Genomic DNA, 19,805 nt, shown 5'->3' on the forward strand with positions numbered 1-19,805 from the left:
TTAATAAAAGTCGCCCACTCAACACGGACCAAAATTCTTTTTCTTTTTTGACGAGTTAATGGATAACATGGTAGCAGTGATTTTTAAAAACAAGTTGGACTGCAAAACCTGTTTTGATATATTTGATTCTTTCTTCTATCCAACATTTTATATGGAAATAGTGACTTTAATACAGAGAATTTGTCATGTCAAAAGGCTAACGATGTTTTGTCGTTTTCAACACTTAAGCGTTTGTTTGTCAAAAGGCAACAAATATTCCACGCTGAGCAATTTTCTTGAATACGTTTTTACGGGGGTCAATTAAGCGCCAGCTAATCATTCTTGATGAAAAGTTCAATCACACCTGTCATGTCTCATACATGTCACCTAAATAACACTTGGAGGGTTCGACCCCCCCCCCAACTCCATGTGTGTCCTTGGCCTACCCACAGTCACCCCTGATTAGACACCCTTCATACTTTTGCTTGCATCGCCTCAGCGTTAGCATGAGTGATTTAATGGCTGACTTCCTTCCACGATATCGAGACGTGCCAATTCGACGGGCGCATGCTTGAAGTTTCAAGTACTTTGCAGCATGTTGAGATTTGATCTAGTCTCATTAACCTTTTAAAATAGTAGGCCCCGGCCGGCTACGGGGCATGAAGTCAAATGCCTGACAATCTGCCAAATTGGGTCACAGATGTGAGAACGGGAGCAATTTTTTGCAGTGTCATTAGCATTTTCAAATAGCATTACCCCAAAATCCTACCATTCGGTAAAATGGGATAACTTTATTATCTCTCAATGTTCGCAAACCTTTCGTTTCATCTCTTACTCCGGGAAATGGCTTCTCCGATTGTTTCAACAAGTTTCAGTTAGAAACCAAATGGCAGGCCAAAATTACCACCATGTTTCAAAACTCCGACACCTACCCTAAAAACTTAGACTTAAAGACTCCACTCCACTCGAATGGATGATTTTTAACCGTTTTTTTTTTTTTTTTGCACAAGTAATACACAATAATAATAAAAAATAATAAAATAATACTAAAACTTTTGAAAAAGCATTTAGGAAAAAAAAAGCTAACAAGCTAAAGAAAAACTAACAAACCTACTCTGGTAACAAATTAAAACTAATTAAATTAAAAAACCTCATAAACAATTTTTTTTTGTTGATAAAAACAATTATAAAGAAAATTCCATAACTATTATAACGCTGGTGGGCAGTAGAATTGATTGGTCATGGAGGATTTTATACGCATTTGAAGTGCTTATTCCATGTTTTTGTTGTCTAGAAAATTCCACGTTGCTAATGTTGCGCACCAACCGTTAGCATGTTTGCATTCTACTTATGTCAGTAAGCGCTCAAGCAACCGGCGGACTCACAGAAGACTTTGAGCATGGTGGAGGCTTCTCCGCTGCCAGCAGGTCCGGCGTTGACTGAGCAGAAGAAGACGAGTCCATCGGAGGGTTGGATCGACGTGACGGTTAAGGTGAAGTCGTCGCTGATGCTGACGCGGCCGCTCAGGGGCGTGTCCTTGTCACTTTTGGCCTCGCCGCCCTGCGTGCGGTAAGCCACGCGCTTCCTGTTTCCCTGCAACTCCTGAAAAGGCCAAGAAAAAAGGAGGAACGGTTGTTCGGCCAACGCATAGCAAGATTACACTCCCCGTGGCCACGTACTATTAACGCCAACATGCTAGCATGCTACGTTTTACGGAAGTAGAAGCTAAAGCAGTTAACTCACGATGTGCCACTCCACGATGTTGTTACTTGACGCCGGTGACACGGTGTACGTGCAGGGCAGTTTGGCAGTCTGGTCCTTCAACACCTCCACTTTGGGAGCCACGTTGACCGTCACCAACGCTCGGCACACTGCGGAGACAACGACACACAGTTGAGCGTACTTAGCGCGAGTTAGTTTACACAAGTATCTCCCGAACACGGCAACGCAGAGCGTGAATAATGAATGAGCCGTGTCGTCAATTTCTCTGCTACAAAATTCACCCGTGAATAATTGATGCATTGCGAGAGAGCGGGAAGGGAAGGAACGGGAAGGGGGGAGGACAACGTCTGGGGGGGGCGGGGGGGTCCTAAAAATGGGGCGTGTTTCCTGTCTGCAGTGAAATAGAGTGGACAACCTGAAAGGAACAATACGGAAATATAAGAAGACTATGGAGGAGGTAATGATGTAAAAATCTCCCTCAATCTGCCTAGAAACCTTCTGGGAGTATGTCAGGTCCTTTAGCATACAGTCTGTTAGCATATTGCTAGCATGTTCTCATATGAAATAGTGCCTGACGACAGGACAAGATATAAAAATCCATATCAATATGATGAGGCACTTCTTGTAATCCGGTTGCGAACTAAAACAAGTATGCATGACAACTGCTAGCATGTTAGCATTTCAGCTGGTCTAATTAGCCTTCTCAAATACAAAATGGTTGGTGGTTAGAAAAAAATCATCTTGTCTTGTAATCTATACAATGTATTTAAAAAGAAAAACAAAGACTGTACAACACGGTTCAGTTTATAACTATTTTGTTGTGCCTCAAATTTATTTTGGATGTAATTCCACTGTCGACCACTAGATGGTGGCACACTGAGTACTTTGATACTGTAAATATGACTGAAGAAGAAAACTGAATTGAAAATTGAAAACAGGAAGTACAGCATTTCAGCCCACCTTAGTTTTTGCTGACGATGATTGAAGGCGCTAATATTGCTATATGTTAGCATATCAATTGTTGAGACCCGTATTCAAAAATCCTCTGATGAAACCAGAGCTCCCTTTGGTGAAACACAATAAACAAAAACAAAAATACCCAAAACAAAACTGTGTGTAATGAGGAAAAATGCAAGACATTCCAGGCAGGTCAGACTGAACAATTCATGATGACCCTCCAAAGCGGCTCGGGGTCGAAGGTCAGTCAAATGCTGACATTTACGTTGATGTAACTTGGTGCAAATCACTTTTGGATGCATCAATCATGAACTTCCCCCACTATTTGATTTCACCCGATTTAAGTCTCACATTCTCAGTTTGTTGGTATTGTCAGGAGGATCCTCGTGCGATTCGGCGAGCTCAAAACAAACAAGCGTCCAAGAATGAATGAAATGCTGCACACTCATCAGGATTTAAGAGCCACTACAATACGATGAGTGGCGCTTGAGAAACGCACACGCACGCACGCAGAAGAAAAAGAAGAAAAGAAGAAAGAAGAAAGAAATCCGGAACCAATGTTTTCAGATTTTTTTTGGTTGAAAAAAAAAAACGTTTTATTTTTTAATTTTATTTATTTAAAGTTTTTTTTTTTTTACAAAACCTTCAAAAATTCTTCTGAAAACGCTGATCAACATTCAGTATAGGTTTTTCACCCCCAAAAATTGGGTAAAATATGATAAAAAAAAAAAGGCCCAAAATTACATGCAAAAATCTGTGAATATGCACATTCATGGGTGCGAAACTGCGAACGTGCATCAACTGTAGTTTAAATTGTAATATCACCATTCGCCACTAAATGGCAGGCATGTCTTAGTTGCGCTTATACTGCCCAATATTACAAGTAGGCCTAATCATTCTTTGCAGATTTGGAATGATATGCAGGATATACATAGTGTTATCATGAAAATGTTATATATATATATTAGATAATGTTGGTCTTCTGTTCAGCAGTTTTGTTTTGGCTTTAAATGGTCATTTTTATGCATGAGACTTTTTTTTTTTTCTTTTTTTTTTTTTTACAGATGATGGTTGTTTTGTTGTTGATCGTTCATATTTGATATCATTATGAATTAAAATGAAATTTGATCCTTTTTTAAAATAGAATTTTTTGTCCTGAATCTGGTTAGGAAGCGAGTGGTCCTACACGGCTCCTGAGTCCCACTGATGGAAAATTGTGGCCCCCTCAGCATTTAAGTTGCCCCCTCCCCGAAGTAGAGAGTTGCCTGACACGCACGCACGCACACACACACACACACACGTTAATTTGCAATGTTTGGTTTTGGAGTGATCAATCTGCTTTCTGCAGCAGGCAGCTGGACAGACAGAGACAGACAATTACAGCATAATTAGGGAATCCTCAACCCTGTGTGAGCCCCCAGCCAAGTGCGTGCGTCGATCAAATTTTGTGGTGTGCGTGTGAGTGGACAAGGGGAGCGTAGAATGGGTGTGGTCGGAGGGCTTGGAGGGAAATTTGGGGGGGGGGGGGGGCGTGCTAGCTACATGGGGGTCTCGTTAGCTAAAGCAGGCCAGATAATCCGATTTACTCAAAGAGAGGGAAAGTGTGTTGGTGTGTGATGGGGGGCATGACCGGGCAGCGAGACAGATGGGAATCAGACGGTCAGACTGTGCCGTGCACACACACACACACACACACACACACACACGCACACGCACACACACACACACACTTACTGTACATTTGATCTATTATTAAGGTGTTTTTATGAGAAACCGAAAATGGTAAAAAAAAAAATGCAGTTAAGTACAGTATATGTGCATTCATGTGTGCGTGTGTGCGTGAGTGAGTGAGACACTGTCAAAGAGTCAAAGCGGAGTCAAAGAGTGGAGACGATCGGTCCTGCGTCTCCTGAAAAGTTAATGCGGAGCTGTCTTCAATGCTCTCGCTCGAGTCTTTTATGCACTTTGCTTCAACTCCTCTCTCTGCACACGCACACACACACACACGTTCCTCCTCATTAACAGATGAAGCCAACTGAATCCTCTCCCTTTCGTATTCCGGGCATGAAGACCAGGCCTCGTTTCAAGCTCCCGTCCTCAAGAGCATTGTTTAACAACACGACGCGCGCACCACGCCGGCGAGAGCAGCGCCCAAAAAAGTCGACGAAAAAAAAGAGAGCGGCAGAACCCATTTGTCTTCTCGCTAACCCAAACATTGCTCATGAGGGAGGATGACTGTAAAGAGAAGGGGGGGTGGGGGGGCTGCTGCATGCGTCATGGCCTCCCTGTATGTATGTGTGTGCGTACCTGTATGAGTGCGAGTGTGTGGTCCAAAACAACCTTGGTGTCTTAAGTGGATTATTGTGAGTCGGACTGTTGGCCAAAGCAAACAGAGTTGCGGCGCAAGGACTGAGTCACCTCGAGCGGAAGGTCAGCAAAGGCTGCATTTACATCTCTGCCTGCTGCTTCTCAATTGAACGCTGATATAATGGACTTACACAACACGTCGAACAACGACAGACACGTGACAACACAAAAAGTAAACAATGCAGAGATAATACAAATACGCAATAGCTGTATAGACAATGTAATGAGTAGAAACCATTTTAGACAGATTAGGCCTTCTTCCACATCTGGCAGAAAAGGGCTTCACGATTGTGTCTCAATCAATCTGGCATCCATTAAAGAGTTGAACGGAGAAGATAGGCGACAGTCTTCTAGTAGGTACTGTTAGCACTAAACGGATAAACCGGTTATTGGCAGGCAGATTATCGGCACCGATATTTGCCATTTTGTTGCATATTAGCATCAACCGTTTTTCATCTCAAATTGGGTCAAACTCAGGGAATTATTGAGTACTTTTGATTTCATTAACTCATTCACTGCCATTGACGGGCTATAGACGTCAAAAATTCATCACTTGAAACTATTTCTATTAGTTTAACTTTTTTTCCCCCACTTTTGTTAACAAGAGTATGAAAACCTAGAAAAAAATATTTGTTATTGCACATTTAGAACATATATAAAATGTGTGATTAATCGTGAATTAACTATTGAAGTCATGCGATTAATTAAGATGAAAAAAAGTAATCGCCCGACGTCCCTAATTTTTTAATAATCTTTTATTTTTTATTTATTTTTTAAATCATGCCAGGCGATTTACATTTTTGATGGCAACTAACTGCAATTAAATTAATTAAATTTTATATCTGTTCTAAATAAATACAATAAAAAATAATTCTAGGTTTTCATGCTCTTGTTAACAAAAGTAGAAAAAATGTTAAACTAATAGAAATAGTTCAAATGAATTTTTAATAATCTTTTATTTTTTATTTATTTTTTAAATCATGCCAGGCGATTTACATTTTTGATGGCAACTAACTGCAATTAAATTAATTAAATTTTATATCTGTTCTAAATAAATACAATAAAAATAATTCTAGGTTTTCATGCTCTTGTTAACAAAAGTAGAAAAAATGTTAAACTAATAGAAATAGTTCAAATGAATTTTTACGTCTATCGCCGTCAATGGCAGTGAATGAGTTAACTTTCGAAGAGATGCTGACGAACCTGGGAACTCCCTACACTCCCTACACTTTTATTTTTGTTTGAACTTCAGACAAAGCTAAGTGAAACATTAAAAAAAAAAAAAAAAACGATATTTACTGTAGAAAACTTTAGGGAGGTATTTATTTATTTATTTATTTATTTATCTGGAAGCTCCGTGCACTTTTTGTTATCATTTTTAAAACAAACTAGTTTTGACCACAAGAAAGAAATCCTTTGAAAATGTATGAAGCTGTTTAAAAAAATAATCATGCTTAAAAGCACCTAAAGTTTAAGTGTTTCCATTTCACTGCAAACGAATATTGGCTCCAAATATTGGTTGTTGGGCTCCTGGACTACTAATAATGGGTATTGATTATTGGCCCTGGAAAAAAAAAAACATATCGCTCTATCTCTTACTGTTAGTATAATATTGCAAGAAGACTTTAGAGCGATCTGATTGGCTGGATCAGGATCAGATGATATTTTGCATTTTATGCCAAATCGGTGATCGGCTGTAATGTCTTAAATTTGCTGATCAATCAATGATGTCAATGATGGATGGCTCTGCGAAGTAAGTAAGTAAGATGTTCCATGTTATATTTAATGTTTATCAGCACTTTTTGATGAATATATATATATATATATATATATATATATATATATAAAAAAATCTTCATACATTTCAATTGGTGTCAATTATATGTGGGTTTTTGTTGTTTGTAATCTTTTTTTTTTTTTTAACTCGTTGGTCAATGATCGGTTTGAAATGTTTTTTCACTACAAAATCCCCCCCCCCCCCCCCCCCCCCCCCCCCACACACACACACTCCAATGAATAAATAAAAACAAATGATAACAGAATCAGACGTCCAATCAGAAGTAGCTTTTTTGGCCAAATATGTCCCACAAAAAAAAACTGAAAAATAATTTGTCTTTGGTAGTTTGAGCGAATACTGCAGCAAACAAACTGAATAACAAAATATACATTTTGGACACAAACACTATTATTAGTGTAGGTGCAGAGAGTCTTTAACTCTTTGACTGCCAGACGTTTTCAGAAAAGGGATGCCGTGGGTGCCAGCCGATTTAAGCATTTTTGACTGATCTTTCAAGGTCCACAGAAAATGTTGTGTTTGGACCATGGAAACACACATACTACCAAATGAAAGATTGGACTCTCATCTTTCATCAGAACAAAAAGTTTGTTTCTACCTTATTCCATTTTTCAGTAATCAACAATAGAAAATGGTTAGTTTCACCTCTGTTTTGAAAAAAAAAAAAAAAACGTATTTTAACGTCTTTGGCACTCCTCCATAGGATTTTACTAAACGTTATTTAACGTTTTTGGCAGCCAAAGAGTTAAGCAATTTAAAGTACTTCTGACTTTTGTTGCATTTACGTTTTCTTTTGACTGTAAATAGTATCTATTTATTCCTGCAGACTTTGTAGAGTTTGTCATTGGCATCCGCATGCACGCTAGCAATTATTCATGTCGAGTCCGCGCAGACGCTGCTGTTTGCGCTCGGTCTCATCGCCTAAAGTTGCAAAATATGTACATAGATATTGACTTTGCTGTCATAAAACTTGAGCATCCCCTTCGTCGAGCTAATAAAGTATGTATTCCATTCCATTCTCTTTGCAACCTTTCATGCGGACAAAGTGCTTCATTTTGCTATTAGCGATAATACAACTTTAATGGCTCACTAATGTAAAAAATCACATTCACGGAGTGCTTTTTTTTTCTTCTCCAAAATCCCTCAAAGATCAGCTGCAGGAAATTTGTGATAAATCCATCCAACTGTTTGAAAGAGCGACACGAGAAGGTTCAAACCCGGAACATCAGAACTGTGAGGCCGAGGTGCCAACTGCTAACCACACCGCGCTGTCCTCGGGTTAGGTGAAATATTGGAACTTATTGACCTGCTGTACAGTCGCCTATTGTACAGTGCAATCAATGCGTGTCTGTGGGGAAGGGCGGGATCGCTCTCGGGGAGGGAGAGTGTGTGTGTGTGTGTGTGTGGGGGGTGGGGGGGGGGGGCAATGAAGGGGGGACCCCACGTAAAAGCTCTGAAGTCTGTCAGGGAAGGGCTGATGAGATGAGAGCAGAACAGGTGCGGGCCGGCAGCTGCTACCACACACACGCGCACACGCGCACGCGCACACGCACGTGCACTCAAAGACCAACAATGGGCGTCAAAAAGTGAGCACGAGTGTGAAAGGCAAATGTGGCTTGGAATGGGGGGGGGGGGGGGGGGGGGGAGAAGAGGTGTGTGTGGTTTGACGGGACTGTGGAAGAGCTAGTGTAAAAAGGCATCCGTAAAGTGTTGCTGTGGATTTTGAAAATTCTGACATTTGATGCGGACATGCAATGGAAAACTGATTTCACTAAACGACTTCAAATTCATTGCAGAAGTTATGATCCAGATCCACCCATGATAGTGAAAACCCCAGAAAAGGTGTGTTTATTAACAGCTGAAAAGTGCATTGCGACTGTGGCTCTCCTTTCCTAAATGCAATGGCATCACAGTGAGTATACTGTAAAGAAAAAAAAAAAAAAAAAAAAAAGACTGCTAGAAAAAACGGCAATTTTTATTTTGCCAAAAGCGACACTTGGGAGCAGTATTCAATTGAGAGACAAAAAAAAAAAAGAAGAAGAGCGTAATACATCTACTTTAGGAGTCAGGCTACGAGTGTGGAGGTAATAGCGGCGCGTCTGCTTCGCAACTACATGCCCAATCTGCATAAATATACAGAAAGAAGCAGCTTGCGGGAAAGATGCAAGAATAATAATTTAAAAAAAAAATCACACAAGAGAATTTCCCATCAATATGCTGAGCATGTGGAACCTGAAGTCAAGATAAAATGTCGGCGCCGTGAAAACATATTGGCGTGATAATAAGTTAACTGTTGTTAACTCATTGACTCGCAGCTATTTTCACTGAAGCAACCCCCTTCGCTCCGGGCTGTTTTAATGGAATTTGACTTTTGGCCCACATAATATTGTGTTCTATTGCTATAAAAACATGGAACCTACCAAAAGAAAGATTACGGTCTCTTCTTTCATCCGGCTACAAAAAGTATATTCCTGTCTGTTTCCGTTTTGCAACAATTAGCATTAGAATATAGCTAAGTTTCATCATTGTTCCTGCTGGCCGTTTTTGTAATAACCACCATTGCTTCACGCATACATAACATAAAACACGTATAAATACGTCTTTGGGAGACGTAAGTAGAACTTATTGATACGTTTTTGGGAGCAAATGAGTTAACAACAAATGACGGAAGGAAGGACTTTGGAGGTGAGTTTCTTCACATTCCAATTTCCGGAGTACATCCGATTCCATTCTGACCGTTAGAAGCTGATATGGGGATGCAGCTCAGTGGAGGATGGTTCGAATGGTGGAAAACAAATTTCACCCCATTTAGGTGTGTGTGTGTGTGACAATCCGTGATATTTTAGCGTAGCCATATTGCACTGAGCCGCCAGGACGGGACACGAAAGGTTCAAGAGAAATTTTGAGGAACAACTCAACGTGTGAAGATGTTATCGGAGTTTTGGATTGCCACGCGCATCTTTCATATCTCGATTAAAACACGCGATGACAATCTCCGCCGCGGTTTGCGCGACGTGTGATTTCAGGCTTCTGATCGAAGGCCAGATTGGCCTCAAAGCGGATGCGGCGACATTACCGAGTCGCTCCGCAGCTATGACAGGAAATGGCAGCCTTTGGTCTCCTTCGTCCGGGCTTGTAACGCCCGTCCATCTCAACCAGTCAAAGTCGCACCTGGAGCCCCCGCGGCCGCACGCAAACGCACGCTGAGGTCACAGATGGCGGCGGAGAATCCTCACTCTGGTTTGTTTATTGGCTTTAAACATGAAGCGCTAAAAGACCCGCAAGTTATTCTTTTCCTGTCCTACATTCCGCACCGCTTGATTCTTATCGTTCGACATCATCTTTATTATCTGCCTACTTGGCAAAGATGACTTTTGCATTTGAAACGCGCCTTCATTGAGATTCCGCGGTTGCACCTGAGAGGAAGGAGACGCAGAGGACACGAGTGAGGATGCGGCCGAGGAAGGACGAGCTGCTCTGACGTCCAAACGGACTTCGATGCCGACGTAACGGCACCGAGATCCGACGTGAGGCTTTTAAGTGATTAGGGGTCGTAAATATAACATTCGTTGATTGCGCCATCACTTTAAGATATTAAATTTGATTGGCATGTATAAACATAAGGCGGATGCAATTTATCGTCCGACCTGGTTGACATTTCATGTCACAGGTTTTTGGTAGAAATCAGCAAGCTGTGCAAAACGTATTGAAATTGAAAACTGAACTGTTGGACGAGTGGACATTAAAAAATAAAGAAATGTCCGATTAGGTTCACCTGTGTGAAGCTTGTAGTGCATTTGAGGTCCATTGGAAAATTTTACAGTCCTGAAAGTCAAACGTGGCTATTCGCGTATGCTGCGATGTGCCAGTGCGGCTTGACACATTCAGATAATTAGATGCAAGGCCTACGCCTACACTGGGTTCAGTATTTTGCAATGTCAACGTGACTGCTGTAAATAGATTATGAAAATTTTTCCAACCAAATTTGTGTTTCATTTTAGAAAAGTCTTAGCATTAGTTTTAGTGTGTGTGTATATATATATATTAGGGGTGTGAATTGCCCAGTACCTAGCGATTCGATTCGTATCACGATTCATAGGTCACGATTCGATTTGATACCGATTAATCCCGATACGAATCTATAAATTGATTATTGCAATTTCTTCTTTTTTTTTTACTCAAATTTAGAAAACACTAATCAGTAAACTTGCACACTGTAAGATTTGTATGAAAATGTGTTTATTGATCTGAAAATTCAGGCTTCTAACTGAGCCAAACCGGTTGCAATCTGTTTCGTGTTTGAACAGCACTGAAATAAAATATTAAGGTTTAATGTTCCATTAATAGAACATTCTTCCATGCTTAATGTGTGAATCCTAACCCTAAGTAAGACGGTTTGTTGAATATTCCCATAAAAAATGAATGTATAAAAATCGATTCAACCGCATATCGAATCGATTCGAGAATTGCGCGTTGTAATATCGCGATATATTGCCGAATCGATTTTTTTCTAACACCCCTAATATATATATATATATATATATATATATATATATATATATTTACAAAAGCATGGGACACACAAGTCCTCACGGCAACGACTCAGCAGGTGTTGTCTGCCGGCCAAGCTGCATGTGCGCATTCTTCGGTGACGCGCACACGCCCGTTAAAGCCGCAGCGTGCGCACTTGTAACGGATAAATCACAGTCTTCCCCGAGTGGGGTGTCGTCCCGCGTGGCCCTTTTTTGAGGGGGACAAACAGCGGTGAAGTGGGAAACAAGGTCCATCTTTTGTCCACCAGAGATTCCCCTCGTCGTCCCGGCAACGGCGTGGCCGATAAAAGTGGAGCCCATTCAGAGGGCGCATTTTAGGGTGATGCGGTCAACAAGTGTTTTTTTTTTTTTTGTCCGACAAGAGGATTAGGAGGATAAATGCAGAAAGAGGGAGGAGAAGAGAAAAAGAGACAAGGGAAGGCAGGACAAAGCAAAGTGTACCAGTTGGCCGCAAATCAGCACAATCTCTGTTGAGTCACCGGCAACACCGTCGGCGGCCGCCGGCCAAACAAAGCCACAACATGACGTAAGCTTTGGGAAGTCTTGCTACGAAGGATCCACGCAAATTTCCTCAATGACACGCGCACAGAAACAAGAGTTCAAAACATTCTGATAAAAAAGAAAAGAAAAGAAAGGATGAATCATTTTTTGACAATATGAAGAAATATTTTGCATGGATTTGGGACAAAATCTGCTCCTAAAAATTGATTTGCATGACAATAGCTCAACCTTTAGCTCCCGTCGTAATAAACGTTTCAATATTTATTAGCGTTGGATGAAAATAGGAAGTAGAATCTCATTACTTTTCAAATCAAATGAAAGGCAGGGTGGCTAGTTAGCGCGCTAGGCTCGTCTCTGCCCCCGCCACGACCCCGCATGACCTCCTTTCATTCCAAACTCCATTTCACAAAGAAGCCAGAGATGGATTGTGAGAGGGGAAAAAAAAGGCAATCAGTAGGTTGTCAGTGAGGGGCCAGAGATGAGAGAGGATGTTAATATTTAATGTCTTGGGGGCGCCCCCCCGAAAAATATTGGCCCCCTGCTGCCTTGCGGCGCCTCCAATTAACACAATGCTGTCCTTTCCTTCCCCTTGTAGCTTCGCCAGTCGTTCCTCTCCAGCCGCTGGCTAAATATGAAATTGGGGGAGGAGGTGGCAAAAAACCTACAAACGGGAGTTCAAAAGTGAGCACATGGAGAAAGAGCAAGTGGCAGGCAGGATAATGGAGTCCCCCGAGTGTCTTCTCCACATATTTATCCCAGTAAATGACTTAATGGATGGCACTGAGATGCCGAGTTTGTCTGCGAGATGCAAATCTGCCTGCATATGCGCACGTTTCTAATGGCTTTTTCTAACGAGGCGCATTCAGTCGAGGAAAGCGATCCGCTGTTGCATTTCCTATCGTCTGGCTTTCTTCAAGTAGCGGGAAGGAATAATGATCTTGTTTTGCTCCGGGGACGCCCCACACATGGGACAGGCGCTTCCAATGCACCGGATAGTATGTTTGTGCTAAGGCTAGTGCTAATGCTAATGCTAGGCTAGTGCTGTTTGGGAGCCGCATTTAGTCAAGTCAGTATTGTTTGTTTTTAACCTTGAAGACCTCTTTTGGGTTTTAATTGATTGTAAATGAAAAAAACAACAACATCAAATTGATAACATTTCGTTTTTGGCAATAATCTATCATGAGGACGTTATGCTAGCGATGCCTTGTGGCTTTGGTGTTTCTTTCCACGGGGGACGCTACAATCCAATCTTGTTTCAAGGTAGGGTTTCAAATTTTGGATTATGGTTTCAAAGTAAGGTTTGAACTAGGGTTAAGGTTAAATTAGGGTTGGTTTAAACTAATATTACGGTTTGAAAATAGGGTTTTAAATTAGGTTTAGATTAAACTAAAGTTCGTTTTTTTTTTTTTTTAAACTAGGGTCAGGGTTACAGAGTAGGAATAGGGGTTCAAAGCAGGGTCAGAATTTATAACAGTGGCTTTAAAATTGGTTAAAAAAATTGGACTAAAATGTGTGACCTCAGTTGTCAAAGCAGGTTTTGAAATGAGAGTTGAAATAAGGTTTTATGGTTTTAAAGTAAGGTTAGGTCGCAAAGTAGGGATTTCAGAAGAACAGTTAGTATCTTGAAAAACTCCCAAATCGTGTCACTCGTATCTAATTACAAAGCAATATTATTTGCTCACATGGCTGGACTGACTTTTGCACGCATCCTTTTCCGAAGCAGAGGAAAAACAATCTGCATTCTGTCAAAGCCAGACAGGCTGACTGAGTATAAATAAAACGGCAACGACATTAAGGCAGCAGCTAATCTCACTAAAAGGCTCGGGATGAAGTGCTGCCGCCTGCGCTGTTTCGTCTCTCGCTCTCTGTCACTTCCCCTTCAATCGATTCACCCTCAAAGTCATTTCCAAGCATGCAGCGCCGATAAATACTCGGGCCATTTACGCCGATGCAATTCTGCGTATGTACCCTACGTGCGCAACACACGCGTTGCAGGCTTAGCTCAGCTGGAGGTGAGCACACGCATAAACACTGTATGCTATATGCTAACCCAAATTGTCATTTACAGTACGAGGGTCTCTCCTTTGTTAGTCATCAATCCATTCTGTTGTCAAGATTCTGTTTTCTGTTTTGTTTTTAATTCCCGCCTGCCGCCTATGACTGCAAGAATCGCCACCGTACAGCACAACGAAGTAATATAACAGAATTGTTATTGGTGGCCTGGTCGGTGCTGGATTTCACTTTCCTTTCTTTTCTTTGGTCCTTCCTCGGGTCTCCTGACGACCTCACGACTCTGGCTGGAAGTGTTCGGTTTAGGTACGGTATGGGATTTTTTTTAAATAGGTTTTAGGTGAACTAATGAATACACACACACTCGCACGCACACACACATAATCACCCACATGCAAAAAAAAAATTTAAAAAAGGAGAGCAATGATGATGACATGTCAAATCGGTAAAATTACCGAATGAACAATACTGAGCTCTCCAGGGAAAAAAATAAATATATATATATACATAATAACATAATAACTGTAAATAGCTTAAAGCATCAGTTTCTATGCTAATGTCATTCATATTTTTAACACTTAGGTAACAATGGTAAAAACGTACTCGAAACATTTCTTGTAATGCAAAAAGATAGTAGTGACAGTTTGGGGGGGGGGAAGACAAAAAGAATGTTTAACTTTAATTCCAGTTGATGTGAATGTGAAAGATTGTTTTGAACTTGGAAGTGAACTGCATGTGAAAAGCTGGCATTGATTTGCGTCTGGCAGGAAGGCAAAGAGCCCATTTTTGCAAGCGCCTCCTTCATTGTCTCCCTGCAGGAGCAGCGAGAGAGCAGCACTTTCCATCCCAAACACCTTCGCTCGCTCGCTAATGAGGCCTCAGTTTTGGCACCAGTTGCTCCAGCAGCACTTCAGCACTTCAGCCTCCCCAAAAACTTCGGCTAATGCCCACACGAGACGAGGAGAAAGTGCAGACGGGAAACGGCAAAACGGCTAATGGGGAGCCGCTCTCGATATTAGTCGTGACAATACGTGCCATGTACTTTGGCTTCTTCCACTAGACTGTGATCGCAACACAATCTGCACCGCTAGCTACACTCTAGAAACAGTTGGGTCAAAATAACCCAACTATGGGTCAAAAATGGACCGATCCTCTACTTGGGTCCATTTGACCCAACTTTGAGTCAAGAAATTGGTCTTTCAGCGTAAAACAACTCAAAAATATTGGTCAGATCCTTTACTTGTGCAGCAGGTGTGATTATAAAAATGCAGAGTTGCCTCCCGACAGAGATTTATCATCTTTATTATTATTATTTTTTTAAGTAATACACCCTAAAAACAGTTGGGTCAAAAGTAACCCAATTACAGATAATTTAAAAAAAGGAACGATCCACTTTATTTGACTCAACTTTTTGGGTTGTTTTATACAAAATGACCCCATTTTTTAACCCAAGTAAAGGATCTGACCAATATTTATGAGTTGTTTTGCACCAAAAGACCCATTTCTTGACCCAAGTAGAGGATTGGTCCATTTTTGACCCAACTGTTTTTTAGAGTGTACATCGAAGATTTTTACTTGCTCAGTTATCACGTATTTTTGTCACCACTTGTGTTTCAGTCTGATACATATTTTTTAAGCAACCCGATAAAGGCTCTTACTTCGCTCACAGTGTTCGCCGACGTCACACGCCACCATCAGGCCCCGCCTCTTAAAGGTCAATGCTTATAAACAGACAAGACACTACGTGCACTATTTTTCAATGCATTTTATGCTTGCAATTAGTTTTTTTGGTATTCAAATATGCTTACCGAGTGTTTTAAAAGTGTGTTTTAATAGGGTTAAAAATGTTTAAGTCTCCAAACAAGAATTATTTTTGTTCCATTATATCGCAACTTTTCACCGACTGTAGGCAAGTCTGGAATAAATTCCCTGCAATAAAGTGAGGGCTCGCTAGCCTCACTTTAATAACAAATGACAGTTTAGTGTGGACAGGATTTGAAATCCACAAATATGGACATAGGCGAGGGGGCAAGCGGGGGAGTGGGGGTGCGGGGGGGGGGGGATTTGGCGTACTCCATGACAAGCCAACCTCGCTGTAATGAGATAACAGGCCACTGGAGTGCACGATTTTGGATTATTCCTCCTTTCTTTCCTTTCTTTTCATCACTCCTCCATCCAGGATACAACCAGCATGCTCAATCGAGTGGCTAAGCCCCCCTCCCAGGACCCCCCCCCCCCCTCTCCTCCCACAACCCCGAGTGTGCTGCACCGATAGAGGGATATAGAGAGTGATGCGTAAACGTGCTGCCCGCCTGATAGGGCGAAGGAGAAAAGGGAAAAGAAAGCGACAGGGAGGACCCGCTATAAAGAAACGCAGCGGAGTGGCTGTAGCGCACGTTACGGGTCACTGGCTTACCTCGTGGCTCAAACGAGCCCCGCACCTGACCCTCGCCTCCCAGAAGGCCTTCCACGCTCTCCCGTCCGCCTCCCCCCACTCGGACAAACGGCCTTGTACAGTGGCCACAAAGGCAACGCTCGGCGGGTGGGAAGGGAGACGCCGGGGAGCCAGTGGCCACAAAGGCAACGCTCGGCGGGTGGGAAGGGAGACGCCGGGGAGCCCCGCTGAAGCGTGAACTTCAGTATTGTACCGGGAAAGCCACGACCTCCAAATGACCTCCGCATGCCCGCTTGTTTTTCACACCTCCGCATGCACTGCCAGACTGCATCTAGCCGACTGTACTACGGGTCGAGCGAGTTTTTTTCGTCAACGATAAAGTGATGGAAGTCATGTTGAAGTCGATAAAGTGATAACATCATTGATGTATATTTTTTTAATCAAAGTAGAGCTAGCATGCCAGCATCCAAAACAATTGGAACCAATATAGACACACGTGCTAATAGTTAGCATCTATTTGGCGATGTTGTAATCCTTTAGAACAACAAACAATTAATCAGCATCGGAATTGTGAGATTCCAAGTGGGACATGTCCGACTTTCTCACCTTCCTCGAATTAGTCTGTGAATAAGTGATGTGTTCAAGTGGCAGGACAATGATGGGACATCTGACAACTATGCATTGTGTTACTTGTTTACACTGATGATTTGAAATACAATTTACAGTATTTCTTGCTGATTGTTAATTCGTGATTCGTATTTCCCTCCGTGTGTTACTCAATTGTTGTATTTGTGCGGCTTGATAGTCAGCCGGTCTGCGATCCTATCACCACCTGCTGTCCCCAAACACAACATAAGCCCTTGATTTCGTCTCACCCCGAATCATAAGCCTTTTGCGTGTCATACCTCACACGCACAAAACTTTTCCTCTTTGCCCCCCCACTCTCACCCTCGGACTCCCCCAGCGCCTTCGCTGACTTTCGGGCCTTTTTTTGCCTATTATGGTGGATTAACTTTCTAATGCTTGGATGAACTCCAGTAAGTGTGTGTGTGTGTGTGTGTGGGGGGGGGGGGGGGGGGGCACAGTCACACATCAGTACACCGGCAATCTCTGGCAGGCAGGCAGATATGGTCACAAGCCCGCTGGCGGAGACGCATGGAGTCTTTAGCAGCCAGATACAGCAGGCGGACTCCCATGATGCATCTGAGCAAAGGCCGCGCAATCTCCACCAAAGCCGCTTTATTAATCTCGCTTTATCACAGCCAGATATAATAATTCCAAGTTAATTATCATTCGTCGGCATTCTTTCCTTCTTCCCAATTGATTTGTAAATCCGTCCAAGTCCCGCTTTGGCGCACACGCAGACACTCGCTCGTTTGCTAACAAAAATAAACAGTGAAGTATATGATACGCCACGTCTCCACTTTGCTGCATCAGCCCTTAGTCTCCTTTTGGATCAAATGAGCTACCTTGATCATGTGGCCATCAAATCTCACAATGATATACCCAGCAAGGAATAACAAAATAAATACTGCAGTATGAAACTCCAAAGTCTCCTCTACTGCTCAGGCCCTTAGTCTCCTCTTGAATAAAATGAGTCACCTTAACTAGCAAATCACAAATGTATACCTGGCAACAAATGAAAAAATAAACACACAAACTAAACACCGCAGTATGAAACTCCATACTCTCCACTTTGCTGCAGCAGCCCTTAGTCTCCTGCTGGTTAAAATAACTCTTCCTAACGAAGATTTCATATCTCCATTGTTGTTTGTTAGCATGTTTGCTACTTACTCAAGGATGCATTCAATGCAGCGTGTTCTTTTGCAGATTCCCACAAAGCAGATTTAAAACACACTGAGATATGTTAGTTTTGGTTAACGATAGCAACCTTGGTATATAATGAGGCTCACTAACAACAATGACGGTTCGACGGAACGCCTCCGATATCTCCTTCCAGTCGCCCAACTGATGTCAGCTCAGCTCACACGCAGATAGCCTCGTTAAAAGGAGATAAAAGCAAAGGCGTCCTTCGTCGCGCCTTGACGTGGCACCGCCTTATCTCGCGTGTGTCTGCGTTGCTCAAGAGCGTATTTGACACAAACTAAAATCTATTTTTTGTGGCGACACTTCAAGACAGGCCTGAAGATAAGCCGGCAGGCCAGGAGACAGCCAGTCGCTGCCGGCATACCTTTAATATTAGCAGACGCCACCTATCGTATGCGGGAACTATATGTGGCCCTCGGGCACGAGAACGACGAGACTGCGCGAGACAGGTATGCGCTACAAGTGTAATTATGGAATATGGGGGGTGTGTGTGTGTGTGTGTGTGGGGGGGGGGGGGGGGGGGTTGGGTCACTAAATTATGCTGTCACGGGCGTAAAGTCATAATTAACGGAAGGATTTATGTGAAAAAGAGATTCTCTTTCGTGTTGAAAGAAAGAACAATTGAGTATACAAAGACAGAAAGGACAAAAAATGAACAGTGCAGAACGGCACTCCACTTTGCTGCAGGAGCCCTTAGTCTCCTCGTGGATAACTTGACTCTCCATAACTTGGCCAACAAGTCTCACAAATGCAAGAAGTCTTAAAAAATGAACATAAGAGGCAAAAACTATACTCCGCAGTCTCCACTTTGATGCAGCGGCATGACATGGCAAACAACAAGTCTCACAAATGTATAAACTGCTTGAAATGACAAAAATCAAGACGTAAAAATTAATGGTGCAAACTAAACTTCCCTAAGTTTGCTTTTGGATAAATTTTCTTCTGGATGAATGGACAAAAATTCCCATGCTACCAAAATCTTAATGTAGACCGTCCATCTATTTTCTATCTTTAAGGTTGTGGGTGCCGTGGTGCTTATCCCAGCTGCCTTTGGGCGCGGTACACTGGGGACTAATTGCCAACCAATTACAGGCCCTTAGTCTCCTTTTGGGAAAAACAAGTCTCCTTCATGTAGTCAACACACAAACTACAGTATTTTACTCCACAGTCTCCCTTTGCTCCAGCAGCCCTTATTCTCATCTTGAATAAATGCTCTATTGGATGAATGGACAAAAAAAAAATAAAAAATCCACATTCACACTCTTAGAAAGTTTTCCTGAGCTCATTTGGTTCACTTAGCCTGCATCCAGCCATCTTTTTTGTTTTGTATCCTTTTCCACACAGTCTCCACTTTGTTCTAGCGACCCTTAGTGTCCTCTTGGATAATTGTTTCTATTTAGTACAACAACGGACACAAATTCCCGCAATCACACTAGAAATACCTTGCAGAAGGTCTGCAATTCCATGTTTCAAATTTCTGTCGGCGTCGCAATACTTTGGCTCACATAAACAAATAGTTAGCTTGTGTGTGTTAACCTTCCACAAATGCCAGCTAATCTGCAGCATAATAGCACACCTGTCGTTTGCCATCATGTCCGTGGGGATACAGTGTCGGGGTGGCGCTGGAGATTGGCTGGGGGGGGGTTCATTTACATTTTATTTAGGATTTAATCATCAACTAACAGCTGATCCATCTTTG

At 42.1% G+C, this 19,805-nt stretch overlaps 1 protein-coding gene across 4 annotated transcripts in view; it reads right to left on the reverse strand.

Moving 5' to 3' along the window:
* Positions 1–19,805, reverse strand: part of bcam (basal cell adhesion molecule (Lutheran blood group)) — a 55,777-nt gene that overhangs the window by 18,042 nt on the left and 17,930 nt on the right. For all 4 annotated transcript variants that reach the window (XM_077574804.1, XM_077574803.1, XM_077574802.1 and 1 more), the window contains exons 2-3: positions 1,723–1,850; positions 1,365–1,581 (exon numbers count right to left, since the gene is read on the reverse strand). In XM_077574804.1, coding sequence (XP_077430930.1) covers positions 1,365–1,581; positions 1,723–1,850 — 345 coding nt within the window. The remainder of the gene's footprint in view (positions 1–1,364; positions 1,582–1,722; positions 1,851–19,805) is intronic.

The sequence above is a fragment of the Vanacampus margaritifer genome, chromosome 9 (genome assembly GCF_051991255.1).
Source record: "Vanacampus margaritifer isolate UIUO_Vmar chromosome 9, RoL_Vmar_1.0, whole genome shotgun sequence".
NCBI lineage: Eukaryota > Metazoa > Chordata > Actinopteri > Syngnathiformes > Syngnathidae > Vanacampus > Vanacampus margaritifer.